The following is a 25,650-nucleotide window of genomic DNA, read 5'->3' as shown; positions in this document are numbered from 1 at the left end:
TTGCTCACACCACAGACAGCTACTGGCTCTCTGTGGCCCTACCCAACACCATTTCTCTGCTTGAATTTTCACCATTTGTCTTTCCTCACAGAACTGAGTCCCAGAAAGATGATTTATGCTTATTAAGCTCTCTGGACAGGAAAAGGCCAGGTATTTGCATTCAGAATCTCCTTCTTCCCCCTTTGCCTAGATTAGCTCTGGGGAGTTTAGGCCTGGCAAGCAGCACAGCCCTGCTGCATCAGTGCTTCCTCACCGGAGCTCGGTAAGGAAAACCAGAGGGGGACACAGTCATGCTGGTTCCTTGTACCAAACAGACCTCAGCCTGCAACACAGAAGCAGACAACTTGTGAAGGAGAGTCACTAGCTGATAACGCTTCGATAAGAAAGGACTAAACAGTTTTCCAGCCGCGCTAGAAGAAAAAAGACCAAGTGTACTTACTGCTGTTAAGACAGATGAGGATTCTGGTTTTGAAACATTGTGGCTGTTGAAAAATATTGATTCTCTGTCTGGAATTAAAAGCAGGTCGTAAATAACTTTGTATCAGATTTTAATTTCCAAAGGATTAGTGCGAGGAACAGCAGATGGCACTGCAGCCCCGGGGATGTAGCCCCGATCCCTGCCGGGCAGTCCCCGGCCCCCCAGCCCACCCGCAGCGCCCCTCCTGCTGCGGGCACCTAGCTGTCCGCGCAGGCAGGGACCCACGGCGGGTCACCCGCGGGTTTTGGACCACAAAGGGATAGACCTGCACAGGGTTAACAGAAACTGGTTTCCTTTCCTTCACCAGAGCCAATTAACTAAGTTCAGTAAGATAATGACGTTAATTTCTACTAATTTGCTATACTCGAAGTGACGGTTCCAATGGGAAGGGAGGAGCTGCATTCACCGCAGGCAGTAGATTGACAGCACCCAGGGTACACCGAGATCCCTGTGAACCTGGGCAGGGCACTGTCACCAAGGAGGAAAGCAGCAAATTTCATGGTCAGGGCCTGCCTTCCTTTTGGGAGGCACCACAGGAATGCAGGAGACACCCTGAGGTGACAGAAGCCACTGAAGTACCACAGTGGAAACCACGGGGAGAACTGTACTGGCACCTCTCCTCCCGCTCTCTCTGTGCTGGAGGTTTTACTGGCGGGGAGAAATCCACCACAACTCTCCCCTTGGGACTCCCACCGCAGCAGAGTGATGGCATCATACAGACAATCTGCATGGGAACACCCAGACCAAAGTCTCAGCAGGCAGGTGGCACCAGCAACAGAGTATTTCTGCTGTGCTGGGCTCTCTAAGTGGACATTTAAGAGCAGACACAGGGCCACATACAATAAAGTTGGGGGAGCTGTGAAAAGTAAACCCAAACCCACTCTGCAGTCCGACACCACCATATACTCTTCCTTCCTTTCCTCTCATTTAGAAAGGCCCTGTACTTTCAGACAGTCAGCTGCTGGAGTGCCTCAGAGCCACCAGATCTGCTTAATCGTCAGATCTGCCTAGTCAGCTGCCTGTAGCATGGCCCCCTTAAATTCTCCTGATGAGGGTAAGAAAGCCAGACACTTAGCCTCATCTGCCCACAAAACTTATTTTTATGTGGGCTTTCAGACAACTTTCAAGTCTTACACTAACAGATGAGACATTAGCTAAGGCATTTTGAGAAAGATGCCGTAAAACGTTCCCTTCCAGCAAAAGTATAGACCAACTGTCCTAATAGTTTGTATGAACACGGATTCTGGCCTACTTAATTTGATCAGGACATAGAGCAGATCTAAATGTAAATACAGGCATACATACCTACAGACAAGAACTTTTACCAGGATTCTACTATACGTATACTAACAAAATACATATTTGTGTGCAGAATGCAATGGTTAGCATACCCAGACATATTAAGATCAGCGGAAACTAAGAAAAGTGACAAGAAACTGGTACTTGTTCATTCACCTCCTTTAGTTTGATACCTTCTCCCCTCCCATCCCCACCTCCTGGATTGTTGCAGGCAGATCATGCTTCTATTCATGCACTGCTAATTCCTTTTTGCTTCTGATGGACGACAGAATGCAGTTCTCTGGAAAGGAGCTTTTTTTTCCATAAAGGAAATTTAAGTAATCTTTAATGAAAACTCTTCAAGTGCTACTTTCTAGTGACATATAGGAGGATCACTGCTGTCACTGACAAATCCATTCCTCCTTCCCCCCAACACAGCTGGTATCTACAAACCAAAGGACACTTCCCACCAAAGTTTACAACACTGGGCCTCACATGAACAGAGAGGTTCATTTAGGGGAGAGCACAAGTGATCTTTCATTTAAACACACATATATAACCAAGGTAAAAATAGGGAGAGGAAGTTCTGAAATGATGGAATCCAGGAAATTCTCTCCAAAGCACATTTATAAACAAACTCTGGAACAAATGACACATGAACTTGCTGTGAAATGAGAGAATTTCTCTCCTTTTCCCCCTTTCCACATGACATAAAACACTGTTTCTAACAGGTAAGACTCAGGTTACCATTGCATAAATATTTACTATACAAATGTCATTCGTATGTATTCCAGAGCAGATGAGTTATCTCCCTTCCTATTGAAATAATACAGAAGAGGAAACACAGTATGTAAGAAACAGCTGCCTTCACTTCAGCAGCCTTCTCAAAGATATTTTTCTTTTGAGCTATTTGCTACCAAGGCTCCGAGAACTGACATTTCCATTAAAATTGGCACAACGTACCTGAGATTCCTGCAGAGAAGTTCTTTAAAGATGGTCTTTTCACCACTGTATAGGATTCCCCAACCACGAAGACTTTATATAGCACGGCGTTGTGATTGATGAAGCTCTGAATGACGCAAGGGGGGCGAACAGCTTTCAGGCCCTCCTGGTTGAAGATGATCGCCATCTGGAAACACGCACACACAGTTGTGCACAAGTCTTTCAATGATTTCTGCTTACCCATCACCTGACTAGCGGTGAGGGGGAACATCTACTGATGGATATATATTGACCACATGTGAATTCTTGCTCAGCAGCTAGTCTTATTTCATTACGTTCCATTTCACTGATGCACAACTCTCCAAACACTACTGCCAGTGCAGCTTTCATTTTCAATCAACATTTTCTTCTCAGATCTTTGCAATTTCATTTGCTGCTTTTAGTTGGGAAGCTACTGCAACTGCATGTACTACAAAAGGGTAGAGCATTTGACCAACACAGATGACAAAGTTTGTATTGAATACAAGCACGTATCATGAGAACAACAGAAGGAACAGCTCTGTGTACTAACTATACGAGTTCTTCCCCACAGCTCTACATCCCATGGCTTGGTTGAGTCCAGTCACAATGGCCTAAGCACCAGGGTTTCACCCACATCATCAGAGACCTTTTTTCAGACTTTAGTAGTTCTTATTGCTAGCAAATGCCAGCATAATGATTTTCTTGGCTTGGTTTCACCCCATTCCTCCAATTAGATAGCCCTCTTGAAGGGACTGGGACAAATATGTCAAGAAGAAAGGCATTTATAGGGCCTGAATGATGAACAACTGCCTCAAACAGCATGGAAGCAATGCTGGTAGGTGCAAAGAAGTACTTTGATGAGCCAACATATCTTTGGCACATGTTACACTGCTCTTTCCATCAATCCCTCCATTACCATGCTTACATGCATATATAATTATCATAACTGTGGTGGCCCATTTTGCAGGTTTGTTGTTGGAGTATGGATGCTACCATGCCTCCTACACAGAACCAGCAGCAAGCACCATTCTGGCAGAGGTGATGAAATTACTTTATACCAGTGTGCCCCTACACAGCAGCGAGGATAACTTAGGTTTGATCTCCATCCTCAAAGCCCTGGAAAAGCTATGCTCTAGTTATCTGAATACCGACCTCTCTTCATTAGTCCAGTGATGCTAGGCCTTGTTATCCACAATGGCAGTAGGGCATGTTAGTAGTCAGGTGAATATGAGAAAAGACTGTTCAAGGCCAGAGAATCTGACATATGTTTTATCTTCCTTTCCTGTGGGCAAAACTCCCTCCCACAGGTAGGGATGCATTGCTTAGAGCACCTTCCCCCTCTGAAGAACTTTGAAGACAACAGCTAACCATAACAACAGCCCGCTGCCTACCTCAGTCAGTGCAGGATGCACAACAGTTACCAGAAAAGTTCCTAAGCTCTGAAACGCAAGTTTTTTCTTATGCCTGTTAATATTTTCTTACTGGCCTGCTTGGGCCTACTGTTTTACTCGGGATGCAAGACAGTCCAGAGAGGCTTAGAGAATTCCTCTGGGTCCCACAGTGACTCCACAGCTATATACAGAACAGAACTGGAGTTTCCTGCCTCAGCATGGTGCAGATGAGTTATACTGCTTGCTTGCTCTTTCCATATGCTTCCTGTCAGTTTTCACACTTTCTGAGATTAGCTGTATCTTAGTGAAGTCAGGGTCACTGGAAGGATTTTACAAAGAAACTTTACCACTTTGTGCTCTTTCTCATATATTATATGTGATCAGCTGCTCATTTGATGTACGCTGTACTTTCAGACTGAATTTCTGCTAACACCTTAGTTTGTTCCTGTAATAAAAATAGTAAATATAATAGGTTTTGCTGTTCAAAAACATAGCCATGGTAAATGATGTAGTGATGACATATTCATAGTTAAAAGTCTGAGCACATTTTTTTCCTTATTCTTCCTTATCTGATAGACCACATTAGATCACATAATTGTCTGCATGCATGCACAATGACTCAGTAGATTAACATTTTCTGAGTTTAAGTCAACGCGTGCATTCAATACCAACTTGCAGCTGATATTCTTACTCTGTTTCTATTATACCAGCTGCTATCTATCTGACAGCACAGAGTGGATTTGTGAGTTGTAACAACCTGTGCAAGAAACCTACTCTAACCAGCAGAATCATCTATCAGGATGATTCACAACATCATACCTCATTTTTCTCTCACTGGTGGCAAGAAACACTGCTCTCTTCCTCCTCCTGCGTAGACTGTTGGCATTGTAGTATCTACATCATCATACTGGCAAGAACTGTGCTGTTCCTATAGTGTTCTCTTCAAATATTAGTTAATTAATCCCCACAAACAAACATAAGATAAGCAGGTACTTATCATCCTATTTAAGAAGTGTGGAAACCCAGAGAGTTTATCTTCTTAGCATAGAACTGATCTAGGCTACTGGAAACCATGTGAAACCTCTCTTCTGCAAAGCTTTGTGATGAGAGCCCTGTGGACTAGCACACAACCCATGTAACTCCCATGGTGTTGCATTATGCTGTTTCACTGAGATGTCTCATGGTTTTTAGCATGCATGAATACAGCTCCAAGAATTCGCTTGCAGGGTGCACTTGCTCTTTGTCATCTAGCACAGACCTGCTGTGTCTGGCAGTAACATGGGAACAATACTTTATATCATAATTTCCAAATAGCATTCCTCATAAATGCAGAGCTCTTTTGAAGGCAAAACAAAACATTTGGCATGAAGAATTTTTACTGACAATGTCCTTAAGGAATTAAGTCTCAAAAATCACAGCAATTCTATGCCTTTTCATTCCTGTCTGCTCAACACTTAGAAAAAGAGTCATTCTGGACACATTTCTTCAGGTTATGGGTCTCAGTGATGTCTCACTGCAGCTTTACCAAATGTCAGTTATGTTCTGACCTGCTGGCAGCTGGGAAGGACAACCTTCAGGTATCATCTCTGTTCAAGTCTAACAAACGGTCCTGGCAAAGTGAGCTTCAAGTGCTGAGCTGGCCGCTGCAACTTCTAGTGTAGAGGCCATGTAGAACTGTGGGACACCAGAAGAAGACTAACTAACAGCACCTTGGCTTGACTAGCTTGTGTTTTCACTGCAAAATGCAGAGTCTGCCAGCCTTGGCTGGCACCAAACCCAAACTCAAGCCTGCACCTTCACCTGTCCCTGTTAGCCAGTACTTGAACTTTCTGAATAGTCATCTTAGGAAGAAAAGCAGGCTTCTGGTCAGGCTGTGTTCTAGTTCCAGTGTCAGCTCTGCAGTGGCAATATCTCTACAGAAAATGGAGCGATTTAGCAAAAGCCAAAGGAGGAGTCATTAATAAAACAAGCAACAATTTCTTGCTTCTAGACCTATGCTCCATCTTTTAAATGGACTGTACTGTAAGCAGAGTATTTATAGTATTTATTCTACGCTTTCCTTGCCATTATCGACCACAAAACAGCAATTACAAGACAGTTCTTCTCTGATCATAAATACACTTTTGGATCACTCCTGAGAACTCAGCAATTCCAAAAGTGACTACTACTACTAACTATGTAAAGTACCATGCAAGACTTCAGGCTTTTTTCCAGGGGTCCTCCTAGGCTCTAGCCATAAGTTCCTGTGATAAAAGTGCAGTCTACAACTGTATTTTAGTCTAATTTTTGCTCAGCAAATGGAATTCTGGCAGGAGGCTGAGGTATGTCTGCACTGTATGAAAGAAGAGCAAAGAAAGATTCACCAGGGAAACTAAGTCCAAGCCTGACTGGACAAGCACTGAAAGGTCAATGCATGTCAGGTTGCAGTTGCAGAGGAACTCTTGACAAGAAAATCAGCAGTGAAGCTGCAGTCTTAAATTCATTAACAATCCAGTCCCCAAGTGTTCTCGGGAATGATAGCAAAAATTTATAGTGGCTGTTCTGGCAAACTAACAGGACTGTCTGTCAGCTTGTAAAATGATCCAGGCTAAGGCCTGCATGAAAAAATCTTGCTGCATTTTTAAAAGGAAGTGCTGGTCACTCAAGGTTTCAGCCATAGTCATTCTGCTCATCTAGATTTACATTTTACTTCAGGGCCTTCAGCTCTCAGAGATACTGCAGGAATGTACTGCATGTTTCAGGAGCAGCTGGGAAACCTGGACTGATGACCACATTGTTAACAAAGGAAGCCAGGCATGAGGAGAGCCAGCAGCGAGGGCTGGATTCTCAAAACTGAGCTGTGGTAAGCAGGAAGGCAGGAAGCACAAATGGAAAAGGATTAAAACAAGACTCAACTTGCCTAAATTTAGAGGAAGCTAGGCTCATAGGGAATGCACTCCTTCCAGGAATATACAATCAGCTTAACTGCAATTGCCTTACAGGAAGGAGGGAAGGCAGATAGTTCTACCAGTCCTGTTTCTACCCCAGCTCCAACCGTGTTATTACAACTGAACATGCCTGGAAACTGCCTCTATTTGCTGTTCATTTCCTCTCAAGGAGAGGAACCAGTTGCTTCATCTACAGCACAAAACCATTTCTCACCTGTACCACATACATGTTGGAAGAGAAACATGGTGGGGTGGAAACATGACTTAAGTGTGACCTCCCACCAAAGGAGAGGCTGAAGGAGATTCCTCGCAGGCAGAATTGACTGGAGACTACAAACTGCTAGAAGAAACTAGATGATAGAAGCTAGAAACTGCTAGAAAAACTTCCATGTCAAGAAGTTAAAGTCATATTTAACTTCATTTCAGATAAATCTGAAAAAATAATGGTGTAATTAAACACGAGGGAGATGCAGGGGAAGGGAAGTCATCTGGGCATAGTGCTCATTCTGGCTACTACAGGATTGGAAAGCACCAGCCAAACCACCATGGGGGGACTGGAAGCAGGGGGATAACACTGCAAAAGTTTAACTCACCTCATGAGAGTTGGTTCCATGGGCCACTCTGGTTTTACAAACTGGGTAAATAAAAAAGAAAAAACAATGCACAACTGAAACAGGACACACAAAACTCTTATAAATCCATTGCCGCCCACATGTGCAAACCCTGGAGTTCACCAGATCAAGGCATTGACTGTACCAGATACCAGTGACAGTCTCTGCTTGAATAGTGTCCTCAATCACTGCAAAGCTTGGCTTGCTCCAAGCCCTACTCTCTCAACTCCTCCCTGCAACTAAGGTGCAAGCAGAAGTCATCATTAGGACTGGACAGAGGTGCAACGCATCAGCTATGAAGTTAGTACTAGTACTGGTATTGCCATCCTGCCTACTCAGAGGGCAATTTCACAAGTTTGTGATTTTGCCTGAGGCTGGAGCTTCTTTAAAGGTACCACAAAACACCATTGTCCTGAAAACAAGGGAACCGGGACACAGTGGAAACCAACTTCTTTTCCTACCTCCTTCCTTTTTGGGGAAGAGCAGGAAACTGAATGGGCTGAACAGAACTAAGATACAGCATATTTTTCACAGGCAACCATAAAGGGGGGCAAAAAAAGTAGAAAGAGCCCTGCAGTTCTTTCTCCTTCATATTCCTTATCTGCTCTGTATACCCTGGTTCTCACCTCCATCCTAAAACTAGTAAGAGGAAAGAAACAACATGCTCCTGCTAGATGATGACTAGAGCTGGTATTATTTGTGTGTTAAGCAGAGGAGATGAAAACCTGCAAGTAGTGAGGGGGTGGATAGGACAAGATTTCTTTGTGGGTTGTTGGAAAAGTCAAATTGCCAGGCAAAAGAACAGGCAGCTATGAAGGGCAGATGATCTGCACTAGAGTCCAAAGTAAGTTGGTAACTTGAAATTTTGGAAAGTGGTACATGATGTCTTACAGACACATGCTCTGGAGAGCAGGAGCATTTTTAAGGAAAAAAAAAAAAAAAGCAAAGGAGAAAGAGGAGGCAGAAAAAGCACTCCCACGGTACCATGTTATATTAATTTTCAGTGTTATTTTTTAATTTCATCATCATTTAGTGGGGTTGATTCAGGCCTTCTGAATATATGGCCCATGCTGCTGTCTACTGAGCACTAGCCAGCCTGTATTGAGAGGACAATGTGCGTGGGTGAGGAAGGGTGGTCAAAGCCATTCAGTGGGCTTTAAATTACTGCTTCACAATCTAGCTTCAGGAGACCTGCCTCATATGGGAGAGCGATGGCAGGGAGGGAAAAACATGCTTTTTCTACACGACTTTACCTCTGAACCTTACAAATGAGGCAAGCAGCAAGCGAACAAACACCAACTAACTGATTCTGCTCACTTTATACTGCAAGGAATCAAATAAAGGAACGAATTAAAGTACATGCCCCACAATGAAATTTGCTACAAAGCACAAACAGTTCATAGTAGCTGTTTGAGGTTATGGGCCCTTGCAGCCTGCTATCTATGGTAATTCTTATACTCCTTCTTCTACCCTCTAAGATAGTATTTGTAGCCTGTACCAGGGAAAGGGAGGGGTGGGTAAAAAAAGGGGGGAGTCAGCAAGGCAGTGATTTTCTCAAGAAAAATAATGAACCCAGCTGACAGGAGAAACTTCTTGCACAAGCTCAGGGCAAGAGGCTAACTTTGCTAGAACTATTAGCATTTCCCAAGAATGCATGTTTACTGTAGTGAGGTGTTTAAAGTAAGAAACCTCAATAAAAGGCAAAGTAAAAGCTGATAGGGAGGGGTTTTGTTCCACATTCCAAGTAGACTACTTCAGAGCATTTGTTTCAGGAAGGTTTTAACATCCCTGACACTTTGGCAATGAAACTTACACTCCCACAGTGTTGCCTACATATTGGGGGGTGCATGTGCAATATTCATAACCAACTAGAAGCACTAAGGAAAAGCCCATGTACATACTGAATGGGAATGCCAGTCCATTCTTCTCTATAAGCTGCAAGGTATCTTCTCCACAGGCACTTGTCAGCTCCATAAAGGGTGGTGAACAGATCCTCTCATCTGCAAGACAAAAAAAGAGACTCAAATGGAGATGGGGGGTTTAGCTTCTCAGCTGCATCATTACCAGCTCTCTCCATACTAACTGCTTCGTGATAGTCAGCTTTACTTTAACAGTTGATATTAAAGCACCGGAAAGATTATGAGCCAGGCCTGAATTTGGGTTTTTGGAAACATTTCAGAAGATGAAAGGCTCAATTTTCAGATATCTAAATGGAAATATAAATCCCATATTTTCACAGGCAGCAAACATGATCACCCACTTAGGAATATGTAGCTGCACAAGACTTAGCCAGTGAGGTGAAAAGCAATTGCGACCTTAGCTCTTAACATCATGCCTTCAAGCATCATTTTCTAAAGCATTTTACAAAAAACTGAATGGTTAGCAAGTATGGCTGGAGTAGGCAGTCTCACAAAGCCATCATTACTGTAGGGCCCATCAGGTGGCAGGTTCCAGTGTGGATTTACTTCAGCCAGGGTGCCAGCCATGTAACACATCCCACTGTCTATGGCGACCTCTCTGCCATGAAAACAGTGCTCACTTGGTCTGGCAAAGCCAGTCAGAGCACTGCTGAGACACCTTGGCAAGACTGCTCAGTGGACTTTGGTTAAAGAGAAAAAACATGGGAACCAAGGTAAAATTTAACAGAGCAGGTCTGCTCCAGAGTGCTTGTGCTGACATTGTGCTTGTTCACACCAGGTTGCGGGAAGGCTGGAGTCAAAACCGAGCCCTCTTAGTGACTCAGTGGGTTGAATTGCTCTAGGATTCATGTTGTGTTCACTGTAGGAGAACTTTGATTCTCCTAGGAATACAGCAGGAAAGGGGGAAAGCACTGTAGGACTCAAAGTACTTGAGCATAAATCTCCACCGCTCAAGAAGGCTGGGTTGCAATTTCAAGTGCAAAGAGAACACTGGCTTCAGCCATGGCTCTGGGACAGGTCAGCAGGCCCAAACACTTTCAGACAAAAGCTGTGCGCACATTGACAAAGTCAAGGCAAGAACATCATTCAAGCAAGAGCAACTATCCAACTTAACTCCTCAGTGAGCACAGTCTTAAAAGTACTGCCTCCATGGAGTTTTAGGTGTGGCCAGGTTAACTTTGGAGTCACAAATAAGTTGTAACTCGAGTTAGCTGTGCAGTACTGAACTGCAATTCAGAACAGGTCTGCCTAAACTCAATTCTAAGAATTATTTCAAGAGAAACAGCATGACATCTTCCTCCAAGAAGCAACTGGAGACCACAAATTGTGGGAGCAACTGTATCTGGCAAACTCAAGCCACAAGTTTCTATCAACCAGCAACTTGTCTTGAAAATAAGCAAAACGTGACTGTTATTACCATCCACGTCTATCCCAGTGAGCACAGAGAATCCAAACAGGTGGAGGCTATGCTGCACAGATGGTGCAGAAACTGAAAAGTACATGTAAACTAAAACCCCAGCAAAACTAACTATACACTACTATGAGAGTGCCATGCATCCTGAAACCACTTTATAAGCATTGTTTAGAGTAATACCTTTTACTTCATTATAAGTATACGTTTATGAATGTTCCGTCACACAGAAGAAAAAATTGAATTACTGAAAATAACAGACATGCAAAACTCTCTCTATTTTGGTATATGTATCTTAATACATGCTTCAACGCTCCAAGAATATCGGAGAACTCTGGCCATTAGCAATACTGTTGCTACAAGAAGTTTTCTGTGAAAAGAAAAGACTATTTTCCTACATCCTAAAAAGAGCAGAAAGATTGATGCTTTGAGGTCAACCTCTACAAAGCTAAACAAAACATCCCAGACTTCAAAGCTTTCAGTTCACTGCTATGAAAACAGAAAAGCAGCATCCAAAAGTGACAGGTACTGTAATATTTACAAGTCTTTGCCAGAGTGAAAAGTTCCTTAGTTGGATGAATTTAAGGAATCAGATTTGGTTTACAGATACTTGGGAACAACTTTGGCTTGGCAGCTCTCCCACCCATATGCTTAATGCTCACAAATAACTTTGCCTTCAGAGTGCAGATGCAGAGGGATGTATGGTTCCATCTCACTTCCCTCCATTTCTCTCCCATGCCAACAGAAATGGGACACAGGGAGGATTCAGCATTCCTGCCAATTACATGACACTTGCATGGGGAGATGAAGGAAGGGGCAAACAATAATTTCTTTGACTTTGTACTTAGGAAAGACCACCTGGATCAACAAAAAGTAGCAGAGAAGACTCTTAGCATCTCAAAGTGCTCCTGCTGACTTTGCACGGCAGTGGCATTTTCTCCATGAAGAATGCAATTCTAGCCCATGGAAGCCCCTAAAACAGACCACTAATTCACAGCCAGACCTGAGGACAAACAAACCCTCACTCACCACAAGATTTCAGTATGGTCTACAGCTAGAAAGCTGCTGCTCTGAGTTTAATTGCACACACTGCGATTCCGAAGGTAGCTGTAGGTTTAAAAAAAGTACTCCAGCTGCCAGCAATGATCCTCTCCCTCCCAGGGTGGCAAACACATGCTGAAGCTTTCTCTCATCACCAAGCTCCTGCTATCAGAGTGACAGCAGTCTCAGCACACCCTCTCTGCACTGAGGTCCAGGACAGACCTAATTGAATGGTTGAGAGTCAATCTCAATACTTTTACATCAGCATAGAACCACACCATACAATCTACAAAGTGCAACAAACACCTAGCGGTATATTGAACCCTCTCCTCTCCTCCTGCTGAGGTAAGCTGCTTTAGCAGGTCTTACTGAGCTGTGGTCAGGCACTGGGCCCTCAGCCACCATCACTGCTTCTTTGCAAACCAGTAGTGACCAATCACTGTGGGAAATCATTGCCGAAAAGGACAACAGTAAATATACAAACAAATAAACATAACAGTCTAGAGGTGAGAATGGGTGACACGAGACTGGCCCCACTGCTGACCCTTTGTATTGATACTACAGCCTAACCCTCCTGTGTAAAACCAAGCAATATTCTCATTTGCATCAGAGAGCCCTAGTGTGGGTGAAGCACTTCTATAAAAGCAGTCTGAGAACTACTAAAGTATGAGGCCACAGCCATGGCATGCCTCCTATGGAGCTGCATTAGCCATGCACCGCTAGCAGAAGTGATTCTGTATGTGTGTCAGGACACCAAGCTGATACAACCCAGAACCCACGCAAGGAGCCGACGCTGTTGCTCTTCTACCATCAGTATTCACTCTGAGCTGTGCGTTGGGGTGCTGCTGACTGGAAGAGACTTCTTCTAAAACAGCAAGCTTGGAAAAGGCTCTGCCTCATCCTGGTACAAGTGTTCTTAGTTCCCAAGAGATTATTACAAATGCAATTTCTATGCTTTCCACTTTGGATCTGAAACTAAAACTCAGGCACTTCATCGCTCCCTTTGGGGTACCTCCACTGAATCACATGATAAACAGATAACCATAATTATTAACCCTATCTTCATGCAGCCTTTACTGAACCAAAGATATCAGCAGGAAAAATCTCTCCGTAAGTCAAAGGACTGCCATGATATAAGAGGCTGTACATTTTTATAGGGCACACTTAGAAAAAGAAATACCACTGTCTAAGTGCCTAATAGTCTCTCAGAGACCTGCCTTTGAAATACAGCCAGGACTCCAGGTGCACCATGTCAGGTCCAGAACTGCCAACTTAACAGCAACAAGGAAAGACTCTTCAGATCGGGAGAGGGTTCAGCTCTCACTTCAGACAAGTACCAAAAGTATCTGTAGCATTTTTGTTGTTAGAAACAACACATCATAATTAAATTTAAGTCAAAATCCTGTCACTGTGTTCCTCCCCCATCTTTGTCCTCATTTTTATTGTATGCCTTGGCACAAATTTTGTGGTGTCTGCTTTCTATATTTTCCTTAAATTATTCTCCCTTTTCTTCAAGATTATCTGATCTCATAGGGAGCTCCCTCTCTCCTCTCTTTTACTTTCTGCATTTTTTATCACCCCTGTTTCTTCTCCTTGCCAGTCTTTTGTTTCAACTGTCATTTCTCTTCTTCCACTGCTACCTACAGTTTATCCCTCCATCACCTTTGACTGGAGATCACAGCTGGGATCATGTTCATTGCAAATGCAGGGGGACCGTTTGCAGTGGGACCTCTGAAGACATCAGGGAAGCTGGCAGTAACAGGTCGCGGGGTGACAGGCAGTAATCACCTTCCTCCGCACAGCATTGGGGCAGTCAGCTCTGGTATGTCCTGCTCTGGGGTGAGCTTTGTCACAGCATTGCTCTGTTCCCATGGAGCAACAACATTCTTATGAAGGTGGAAAAAATGACTGATGAAGACCAGTTTACAGGATGAGTAACACAGCTAACCAACAAGAGAGAGGTGAAAGAGTGCTCAAACCAGGGTGTTGGTGCCAAGGGAGGGATTATTCCAGATGAAGTTCAACAACAGTGACAGGACCAATGGGATGTGAAGATGGGGAAAATGCAGACTAAATACTGGCTGGGGAAAAAAAGTTTTCTGGTACAGAACTGGTGGAAATCTTTATGCTTGGGACTTGCTTTAGTAAGAGTTGTAGAGCAGTGCTCCTCTACCCAGGGCCTGTGCACCACTGGTGGCCCGCAGACAGAGTGCCAGTTACAGGACACCCAAACCCCCGACAGGAAGAAGGCACAAGAAACCCAACACTGAACACGCACTCCCATTCAGCAGGCAGACAAAATAGATCGAGGAAAAATAAGACTAATACATAGCTGGTCCCAGTTGAAGCAAACCTTCCGTGATAGTAAATGCAAACCACTGTGACAGGGCTGTACAAGACAATCCCTGGATGGTTTTCAATGAAGGTAGAAGGTCCTTGCACTACAAAAAGTTGAGAAGTACTGACACAAAGGACAGCTGTGGATCACTGTGGGGAAAAATTAAACTTAAGAACAGAAGAACCATAAAACACTTTGCTATTCAGGTTTCTTTGGTCCTTATGATTTTGGAGAGGTAAGACAACACATAATAAATTGCAGATCCAATGCTCTGCATTCATAGATCAACAAACTGCATTTCCTTGTCTTCAGAAAAGGAGTTTAAAAAGAGAGTTCATGGTCATCTGTGAGGATAGCTCAAAACCTGCGGCTTGAGCCAAAAATAAAAAGCTGCTTCTGAAAAGTGCTGGTCTCTGCTGTAAACACCCTTAAGATAAGGAGAAAAATATCCATGTCAAAATCAGGACTGGCTCAGGTCAGTCATCGTCCAACACTCATGGAGCAAATGTTAAGCCTTAAGCTATCTGAAAGACTTACAGCAGACCATATCAAACTCTAAACTTCCTACTTTGTTGAGAAAAGCCACTCTAACAGAATAGTTGGCTCTGTGATTTGAAAATGCTTAAATCTCTTTAAAAATAAATATATTTTCAGTAAACTGTGCTTCACTAGCTTCCACCAGCTTGCACTGCTGCACTCTGCTCCTGGGGGGATAGAGAGGATGCACAGCCAGGGCAACGTCTTTTTCTCCTAATACAATAAGCAGAGGAAATCTGAACTTCCAGCTCACCCCTGCCTCCTAAGTTCGTTTTCAACCAAAAAAAAATGACCAACCACACAGAGAAGCTGGCAGGTTCTTTTTTTAGCATGCAGCTTAACCTGACCTTGAAGGCATCTTAATTTAAATCACTACATGACTAGAGTTTTTTGTCCTTCAGAATCTCTTTAATCACAGTAAACTTACCATAGCTTTGGACTGTCGCTTCTGCTAAGGTACGTCAAGGAATCAGCCAAGCTAAGTCAACCCACAAGTTCACAGCAGCCCAGTCTCTATCATCTGGAAGAACCCCTTCCTCACTTGTTCCTCTAGTAGATAATTTTTCAGTTGAAGCTTCATAAACCCCACAACTTTATTCATAAACCCCACAACTTTACAGAGCATTCAGTCATGTTTATTTTAGCACTTCTGAGCTGTATTAAAAATACTCTCAAGTTGTTTTGCCTTCCCCTCAGACATATGTGTGCACGAGGAATATTGGCAGAGCAGATTTTAGTTCAAACGTATGTCAATCTCTACTCATCACTGAAAAATCAACCCATATCTGAATAGCCTTGTGTTTGCATCTTACTCAAGTCTGTGAAGCGAAAATTCCAGTTCTCATGAAAAAGCAGCTGTATTTGGGGAACATTTGGCAGCGTGTTCCAAAGACACAAGAGGGCAGAGCAGACTCAGCTTTGAGGGCACAATTTAACCTTACCCTAGCTTGACATACAATGAATTGTGCACTGAATATCTATGTTAAATGGAACATCTGCAGGGCAGCAGCCTTAATTTCCAATAAAGTAGTGATTTTGAAGCATCTGGGCAGTGAGTGAGGAAATCTCACAACTGAATATAAATAAGAATCTATTCAAAAAATTCCTAATAACTTGCCATCTCCATGCAATTTAGAAGTGCTAATTATGGTTTTTGAACATGACGAAATCAACTTAGATTGAAGAGTAATGATAAAAGATAAAGAAGAAACAAAGGCAAAAGTCAAAGTAAATCCAACCTGAGGGGAGTTTTTTCTCCCAGCTGAACTCTTCTTCAGAGATAACCATTTCACAAAGCTATGGTCTGTACAGGATCCTCCCTTACCTTTTAGATCTAGACTTTCATCTTATGCCCACCTTCTGCAGTGAGCAGGATGCTCCTTTCTGATTCCCAAGAAAGGAATTCACCTCATCTCTTGGGTGCTCAGGCGGAAAGAGGCAGGTTTTGCAAACAAGCATTCAGCTTAGTCGTGGTGATGGAGCCTCATGGGTACCTGGCAGTAGAGGAATACAGCTACAGACATGCCTCCAGTTAAAAGAGACCTGTGGTGAAACGCATTCATTGACACAGCCTGAAAAAGTGAGCTCATGGAAGTTAAAAGGTGAAAGATTATCTCATTCAGGAGACAGAGTAAAGGCTGGGAGATGTGTGTTCATCATCAAACAGCCTCATTTTTCAGTAGGTAGGAGCAGTTACCCACCACCTTACAAATGCAAGGGACAGGAAACTTTGCAGTTGAATTTAAAAAAAAAACCCAAGCACAACTCTCCCCCTGCCAATTATTAAAACACATGGCTTCAGCAGTTTGAAAAATGCAGCATTTTGGCTATGTTTATACCCTTACTGTACACAAAAACTAAAGCCTATTTCCTGCAGTTCAACAGGATTACCCAAGAGACTGGACTATCTACCAACTTCGATTCATTCTCCTCCACTGTCTTTCAGGTTTCCCAGTAGCATCACATGCAAAGGCTCTTAAGGAGGCACTCTGGCATGCCTGACCACAGAAAAAAGAGGCAAATGGACAAACTTTCCAGGAGAAGGAAAAAAACCTTCTGGTGCTTCTTAGACTCTGTGTAAAGAAGAATGTTAGGCAAAACTCTCTGATAAGTAATGATGAAGGGTGGGGAAAACCTGCTAGAATGGCTTTTGTTGAAACAGTAACATTTATATTCCTGAAACTGTACCAGAACTTGGGGAATCATTTTATAGGCTGGAGTGTTTCTAACATGACAGAAAGAAAGTAAGCAATTTTCCTCATCAAGGAAAAAAATGAGATTGTTTGGGAAGCTCAGAAAAGACTTTATCTGCATTTTTAACCCAATAATGTTCTACTCAGGACCCTGGCATTGGAAGTACTGTTATCTCTGAAACCACAAAGGCATTTCCAGAAGACAGACAATACAAAATCTGCTCTGTGTGTCTGCTCTATATTAAAATGCAAACATCAGGTTCAGCGTGAATACCCAAACGCTGATTAAAGCCAACTCAACTGTCTCTAAACAGTAATTTGTTTCTGCTGTTTCCTATGCTTACCCATATATGTTGGATATAGGAATGATAGTCAGAATTGCCATTCTGAAGCAACATAAGTCTCTGATTTTAGTACTCTTACCAACATGGACTATCCTAGTACACAGAATGATAAATGAGTCTCAGAACCAAGAACCAGTTTCCAAATACGACTCCTTCCTCTGAAATACATCTAATGGTCCACATGCAGCTTATTTCATGTTTCCTCTCTCAAATACCAAGCTAAGAAACTACTTAGACTAGTACAAAACAACTTCCAAACTAAATTCCCATCTGCAAACTACACACTTCCAGGACAGGAGCCAGTGGGATGCTGGTTTGCATCTCCCTGGCCTAGATGGTGGGTGAAAGCAACAGCACTTCCCTGTATAAACACACACAGCTTGAAAATGGCCAAGGAGCACCAGATTTGGTGCAATTATATTGTTATACACTATATGTTGGAGCTTGAAGGAAAGGTGTGAGCACCAGGGCCCTCATGTGCTTGAGCAGATAATGTAGCACCAAGGTTCCTCATAACCAACTGATGCACATGAGACATTCACAGCAGAGCACCAGTTTGCTCCATGCACCGGGATGCCAATCATACCCAGGAATCCAGGGTGAGCCTTGAAGGCCCAATGCTGAACTCCTTACTGATTTTATATGCACGTAACTCTACTGACTTAAGTGAGTTACTTCCCCTCAGTTGAAGAATCAGTCTCTCTATGTCTTACACAGCGTACATTGTCTAATAAAAAAGAAAAACACCAGTGAGTATATTTATAGCAGGGGGCATGATGACAGACATGACACAGGCAGCTTTTTCTTGTCCATGACAGAGTTCATTTGCAGACATTTGAGTACCCAGAAGAGTAGTCTACTGAAGCTCTTTATAGCTCTAATCTAACAGGGTTGATGGCCCTTAACCAGATCAGTTTAATGAGCTTTTGGAAGCTAAATCCTGGGAGAGACTACACAATACATGGCCTACACTTTCAGTAAATACCACTTCCAATCTATACATGCTGGGTCAGAAGCAAAGCAGCAGCCCACAAGGAGGGCGAAAAAGTGGCAAAACTCACTCTGAGGTAGAGAGGCATCTCAGGGACTTGCTGGAAGGGGCTCTGACAGTATCAGCCAATGCCCAGATAAAGCCTTCACAGTACAGCAAGACTCCTGCAGCAGCTGTGCCCCAGCTTGAGCCAGGGAGGAACAGGGCTTTAGGCTCCTGTTCCAGACTGTGCCACCAACGACAGGGGAAATGTGAGTAACTACCTGCCTTTAATTACTTTACCAACCCACGTGTATGTGAACACAAAGTGAAGTGCAAGAGATTACACGTAGATCTATAAAAAAGAGAAAGATCGTGGGATAACACTGAATAAATAAATAGGAGAGGCATATCTCTGCCACTGCACTGCTGAGCAGGGCTGACAGCAAGCCTTGTGGCTGAGCGTCTCTAGTCAGCTATGTTGTGGGTCCACCTCTGTGCTGTGAGGTCAAAAGGATTTTCCAGAGACTTGGTGACCGTTGGTTTCATTATGTAAAGCAGCTTCCCAGGACAGAACTATACAATAGCAATGCATTTCTTACTGCATCAGGGATGAAACATAAGAACATGGTATTCCAACAACAGTGGAACGAACTGTTTAGTCTGAAACAAATATATGTTTAAACAAGGACAGAGAAACCTAAGCAGAGACTTAAATAACTTAAATATGCAAATGATCATTGGTCCCAAGTTTACATGTAACGTGTGGGAAACAAGAAGGTAATGCCCTACCCTAACGCTGTCATTGCACAGGTTAGCAAACTTCTTTAACATACAGGGGACTTTTACCTTCTACACTGCTCATCGTTCAGAGCTCGCACTTTGTGGTGTGGAAGGAACAACACCAGATGAACAAGTTTTTTTATTAAGAAACATTTTGAATTTTCAGATGAAAAGCTTAAGGAAGACCTCTAGACAACCCTGAAACACTTAGGAAAAATGTAACTGTCGAACACTCGTTCTGGCTTTGAAAGATTCTGCTCTGCACTTCTTTGCGACGGCTTAACTGGAACACGGTGCATCAACCAAGGCTGCTCCCTACTACAGGGACTGGCGTGATTTGATGATTTTTCTGCAGTGGGGTTGATAGGGCCTACTCTGAAACCAACAAGAAGAAATAACTTCTGAGACAAACAAGCTGCGTGTATTTTAAACACCAGAAAGAAAAAAAGCAAAGACCCATCTATGTGGGAAGGCTTTGTTGGTGTATCTTCTGTTATTTTAGTACAACTACAGCAAAGGAATGCACACACACCACTTTGTTTACATTGGATTAGTTTCTTCCGTTAAAAAGTCTTCAGACAGCCCTGTACTTTTTTTTCCTAAACAACTGCAAAACACTCTGGGTAGATTTTGCAGGGAACAGCATTCCCACACTGGATCCCAGGCGATCAAAACGCCGTGCAACACCTGTGAGAAGCTATTGGGAGGCAAGGACCAGCAGTCCTTACCTGCTATGCTACCCTGAAGCTGTGTTGTTTTAGGGAGCTGACACTACTTCCACACTGCTGACGTGCTGCAAGGAGGAAATTCTGTGCACCAAGATTCTGGCTAGCACCATGATGAAAAGGCAGTGGCCACTGATTTGGAAGGGGCATATGTCCAAGCTTGCTATTTCTGTGGATGTCATCTGCTAAGATGGCAACCCTCTAGCAGCATCCAGAACAAAGTGGTTTCTACTTCTATCTTCTCTTGCACTGTGAGGCTGGGTCTTTGGCACCATCTTTGGTGCAATCGATGCCTGAGTCCCTGGTTTGATGCTGGGCATGTCAAGCAGCTACCAGCAGCCAAAAGCCTCTTATTCCCTGAAAACATCAATGCTTCAAAGCAGCAAGTCCAGCATCTGATCTCCTCCAATAACACTTGGGCAGGAGGGAGACAGCAATAAAAAGGCACCAGTACAAAGGACAACTCCACCAGAGCAGAGTCCCTGACTGATGTACCAGCACACACGGCAGCACCAGGAGCCAGGCATCCCGTGACAGCAGCCTCCTGAGTGCAGCTGTAAGCTCCCAGAAGCCATGTGCCAATGGATAACCGTGACAGAAGGGGGAATTCATCTCACCTAAGTCCAGCCAACTTGCCTATGCTAGCTGTCTGTGTAACAGCGTAGTCAGTGGAAAGAGGCACATTTGGATGGTGATTTACCTTATATATTCTATAGTTTAAGATTAATCACTTCTGGACATACTTAACTCCACCCACTGACTGCAGAGAACCGTAGGCTCCTAGTACTGAAGACACATGCAACTTTTAGCTAGATAGTGTCAGGTGCAATGAACTGCCCTTTGCTGCCAGACAGTTACCTTCACAAGAACTGTTGCTGCAAATTAATCTTCCTGTTTTCCTGAAATGTGCATTCCCGTCTTGCAGGGAACTATGCTGACCTGTATAGTCTGAATACACAAAGAAATACATATCATTTCCTGGCTTCAGTTACTACACTGACTCCTAATACATGAACCTGCTACCACCTCCAGTCAAAGAAGCACGACAGCAAGGGTGGAAAAGACGTCTACATGCAGAAGCTCCCTGAAGGAAAGCCCAGGACGGAAAGAGAGTTTGTGGCTGACTTCCTCAGTTTATATCCAGCAACACTGGCTAGGACAAATAGTCTCCTGAATCATATTCTCCACTTTGGCAAAGATTAGCTCCCAAATAAACTTACTAGTATAATGTTATTTGTTTAAAAGGGAGTGCAAATATTACCCTAGTCCACCTGACTGTAGGTATGTCTCTGGTTTTGTCTTGGGCTCCTCAGCACAGACTTGCTGCTGCTTATTGAATCTTTGGCTTGTAAAATCATATTAGCTGTGGATTACACCTCCTGCTCTTGCCTAACTGATTGGTATGGACTCACGCAGTGAGGGCAATCTTTTCTCTGTGGATCTCTTTGTACTGCATTGGGCTGGAGGAGTTGTGCTGGCCTCTCCCAAGGAGTTCCCATCTGCTGACACAAGGAACAAAAGTATGGAGGTATACTTCTTTTCTTTTTTCATTGGTTTATCCATTTAAGACTTGGTATAATGGCTGTCTCTGTGATGCCTAAAAACTGATTAGTCAGGATTTAAGGTGCATAAGAGGTGCTTTCCCTGAAAATGAAAACATTCTAAAAATTGCTATACTTCCTCCATACAATTGCCATGTCTTTATTTATCTCCTCTTTATCCCCTCCCTTTTATGAACGCAGCAAAACATTCACTGTCTAGGCCCCCTCATACTGGGGGTCCTTTAGGTAAAGGACTGTCCCTGGGTCTTCTCGCACATTGCTGGTTGCCCTTTTTGCCCACCCCAGAGTTCCACCTACTCTTCTAACGGATGACTCAGCCCTGTCACCATCTCTGACCTTCCCCTTCCCACCTACACTGCCACCTTGTCAAAAGCTTTCTCAAGGATAAACTCCTTCCATGACATTTCTAAAACCAGGTCCTTCCTCAAGCCCCCTTTGCCAAAACTCAAGCTTATACAATCACTTTTTTCCTTTCCCTGGGTGGCTGGATCCTTTTTACATCTCTCCTCGTTAATCCATCTAACAAATTTAAAGTTGTAAATAAATGCCTTACATTTAATTGTCTTCTCAGTTAAGTATATATGAAAAAGCCAAGTAATACCTCAAGAGGAAGAAGCCTCAAGTATCATGAAGGAATTGAAGAAAACTGAGCTACAGCATAGCTGCAGACTGGATTATTAAGACAACAGGCACTGAGTGGGTGCAGGGAACTGCATAGAAAGCCCTTTGAACTCCTGGTCAACTGTCCACAATTCCCCAGATGTACTGCACCTACGCCAAGAAATACAGAGAATGCAGACTCCTAGAAGGCCAGACTATATCATAACCTCCCCTTAGCTACTCGGCACAAAGCAGGCTGGGAGCCCTATGAGTTTGTAATGAAATAACAAAGGTTTCCCCTTTCACAACAGCCAGTGACAGGATGCATAACAGTAACTGATAGATGGACCCTCTGGAAGATGCCTTGAGCTACACAGACACATCCATTTAGAAAACACCACCATACTTTGCAGCTCCGAGTATCTGATCAGTGAAGAGGAAAGTTTCCCTTCTGTTCAGTTTCAATTCCCAGTTTTCACCAGATTCTTTCCCAAAGGAAAAGGAACATCCCATGTCTTCACTTTGAGTAGTAAATAGCTGCAAAGACTTAAGAATACTTCATTCGCACCTGCTGACTATCTTCCAACCCACTTTTTGGTGGGTGACAATGCTGCAAAGGTTGTATTGAAATCCTATACTCTACATATGATATGTCCCGCACAAAAGAATTTAGAAGTTACTAACAGGATAAGTAAAATCACAGGCTAAACTCTATTCTTAATTATGTTGTAATCAAAGCATTAAAGACTACCCAGTCAGAAGAATGCTGGGTTCATACCATACCAGTTGTAGGATCTGAACTCTGCTGTGTAGGTGGATTACTAAGTTATGGAAAGAGCTAAATTCTTGGCTAATTTTCAAGAAGAGAAACATTGCTAAGCTCAACAAGCTAGACAGCTCTCAGCATGACCCATCATGGTTTGTATAAAACATCTTTGATTTAGTAGACATGCTATTTCCTTTTCGTCTGATCTATTTAATGACCTTCTTCCAGGCTTCAGGAATCTGGGTACTCATTTTCTTTTTGATAGGCTGAAAATGCTGTAACAAAGTCAGGGCGACAGAAGACATTCAGAGACATAGCATTTCCAAAATGAGGACCGTATCCGTAGGTCTGGGAAAGCTAAATACTTCAAGGGCAATTAGTAGATTTCTGAGACATGTGGTCATGTCTTTCAGTCAAAACTTTACTAATCTACTTCCTAGCAGATGAAAAGAATTAGCTTTTATTTGCAACAATTAACCTCCCCCAGAATAAATACTAAGATTAAACTTTTCAACTAGCTAAAGTGCAGATGAAAGAACGCTCATAGAAAATCGAGGCTTCTGTCACTGATGTAAGCTTCATTTACACAAACTTTTTCAAATACACAGTTTCACATGCATCAAAGATTCTTCCAGCATCCCTGGTCTATCCAATGGGGGTTTCATTTTACTGCCAGGGAAGCTGAAGCAGACCCTCAGTGAACTGACCAAAGCAATGATGGGTTTCAGCAGCAGGCTGCAGCTCAGGATGTACTGGCAATTCTCCTCTCATACAGCACTGCTCATTTGGAAATCCTTCCCTTTTTACAAAGGTAATGCTCGTCACCACTCCATTTTACAGACAGTGAAAACAAGAGATAAAATCCTAGAAGGACTTCCCAAGAGACAGCCTGTGGACAGGGGTGGAACACATCATCTTTTGAGCCTCACTCCACGTGAAGCAAGAACTTACCAGTTCCTGGGTCTGTCCCAAGTCACTAGCTGCTCGCAATGTAACAGTTGAATGATGTTTGTTGAGGCATTTAAATATGGAGAAAGGAAACAAATATTGAAGTAAAAAAGCACAGTGGAAAAGGTTATAAAACTATGACCAGCACATACAGTATGAGCACTTTAGTTTATTCCAAGAATGCAGAACACGATCCCAAATAACGTTAGGATTTGCAAAGATACATTACACAGACACGTAGCTCAAGCTTTATGTGAGATTTCCTCATGCGTCTGGAAGCTCAAATCCTTGTCCATTTGTTTGGTTTTAACTTTATATTCTTGTATGGCTGTGATTACTAGAGACTGCCTTTTTGGCCTTTGTACCCACGGATGATTTCATGTAATTGTAATTGTGCCACCAGCACTGCGTAGGTATCCAAACATGCTCAGTTCTGCAGAGCCTTTCAAACACAATGGTCTGCACGTCAGCACTCAAAGCACTTCAGAAACAAGCAGGACACGTGCTGTACAAACACATCAGTTTTCTAGGGTGGGGAAGCTGCTCTTCCTGACTTGAACTCATATTTGGAGAAGATGAGATTATGCAAACACAGGACTTCTGAGACCATGGATTTGCCCTGACAAGAACATTTTAGCTTTCCTTCCTCTTCCCTAAGGCCAGCACTGGCACCATTTGTTAGCAGAAACCCGAGAACCACGTGTTAAGCAGCAAAGCTGAGTACGTACAGCTTTTATAGGTAATTTCTTCATGTCGCCACAGAAAAGAGCAACAGAAGACATTAGGCCACTGCAGACAGGGTGCTGTAAAATTCAGCCCTGTGCTAAAAAGCAGGAGTGATGTACCTTCTGTCTCATGGGGAACAGCCTTCTATCTGAGATACAACATGGAGGAGAATGCTACTGCTTCGCAATGCTGCTGAATTCAGATCAGCAAGACAGGGAAAGCACTTGGGAAGGAATACTGTGTATGCCAAACAAGGATGTGCTAGCACCCTACCAGGACACCAACCCGGGCAGCACCAGCATTTATTTTGTTCCAGTAAGTCTAACTATTAGTCACATTTATGCACCAACTGCAGCAGCCAAATGCTGTCGTTCGACATACGAGACTCATACAGGCAATTCCAGAAACTCATTCATCCCGTGCCAAAATACAATGCATTGTCAGTTACGGAGGGGGATTGTCACTCCAAGAGTAGGGGCGATATTTTACTTCAAAAAATGTACCAGGAGTCAGAGGCAACACAGGACCTGAAAACAGGCAGGAATGTACCATGGCTCAGTCTGACAATGCACTTGTCCTTGGGAAACGCTTAGTTTTAGCAGAACAAGAGGAGGAAACGCCCTGAGCACTCCTTGCAACGTCTCCACAGGAAGAGGAATTGATGGTACTGTTGAACTGAGAAGGGGGGGAGGGAATCTCTGTTCAGAACTAAAGAATCACAGCAGGTGCCAGTATTTTCCAGTCTTCAGGCATGCAGCATCAACATTTCAAGCTTCTCGTCAAGTGTTTAACAATAAGTCTCTTTAAGTTCCTTAAGAATTGTCTGCACAGCATATAGCAGAGTACAAAGGCAGGAAACCGTTGGGAGATTCGGTGCTTTACTAAAAGGGGAAGCAGAGAACATGCCAAGTTTCTTGTGAAAAGAAGTTGATCGCACATTGGGTAATGCTGCAAAGGGTGGCCGCGATTGTGACGGTGGTTAGGCTATCACAGCTTTTGAAAGTGCCAGGGAGCCACAACCAAGACAACAGGGTACCAGCAAAGAGCACATAGCAGTAAGCCTACCTTGCTCGTGTAAAAACCTGTCACTACTGCTTTTGATTTCGAAGACCACTTTCATACCAATACATAGAGGAGGAA

At 43.3% G+C, this 25,650-nt stretch overlaps 1 protein-coding gene across 5 annotated transcripts in view; it reads right to left on the bottom strand.

The window, feature by feature from the left end:
- Window positions 1-25,650, bottom strand: part of ITPK1 (inositol-tetrakisphosphate 1-kinase) — a 157,981-nt gene that overhangs the window by 13,969 nt on the left and 118,362 nt on the right. For 4 of the 5 annotated variants that reach the window (XM_075029931.1, XM_075029934.1, XM_075029932.1 and 1 more), the window contains 4 exons: window positions 9,550-9,648; window positions 7,631-7,671; window positions 2,720-2,885; window positions 440-507 (listed from right to left, as the gene is read on the bottom strand). In XM_075029931.1, coding sequence (XP_074886032.1) covers window positions 440-507; window positions 2,720-2,885; window positions 7,631-7,671; window positions 9,550-9,648 — 374 coding nt within the window. The remainder of the gene's footprint in view (window positions 1-439; window positions 508-2,719; window positions 2,886-7,630; window positions 7,672-9,549; window positions 9,649-25,650) is intronic. The other variant, XM_075029933.1, reaches the window with a different exon arrangement.

This window comes from Buteo buteo, chromosome 6, assembly GCF_964188355.1.
Source record: "Buteo buteo chromosome 6, bButBut1.hap1.1, whole genome shotgun sequence".
NCBI classification, from domain to species: Eukaryota; Metazoa; Chordata; class Aves; order Accipitriformes; family Accipitridae; genus Buteo; species Buteo buteo.
Note: the sequence above shows the minus strand (reverse complement) of the source record. Positions and strands in the feature narration are given on the sequence as shown.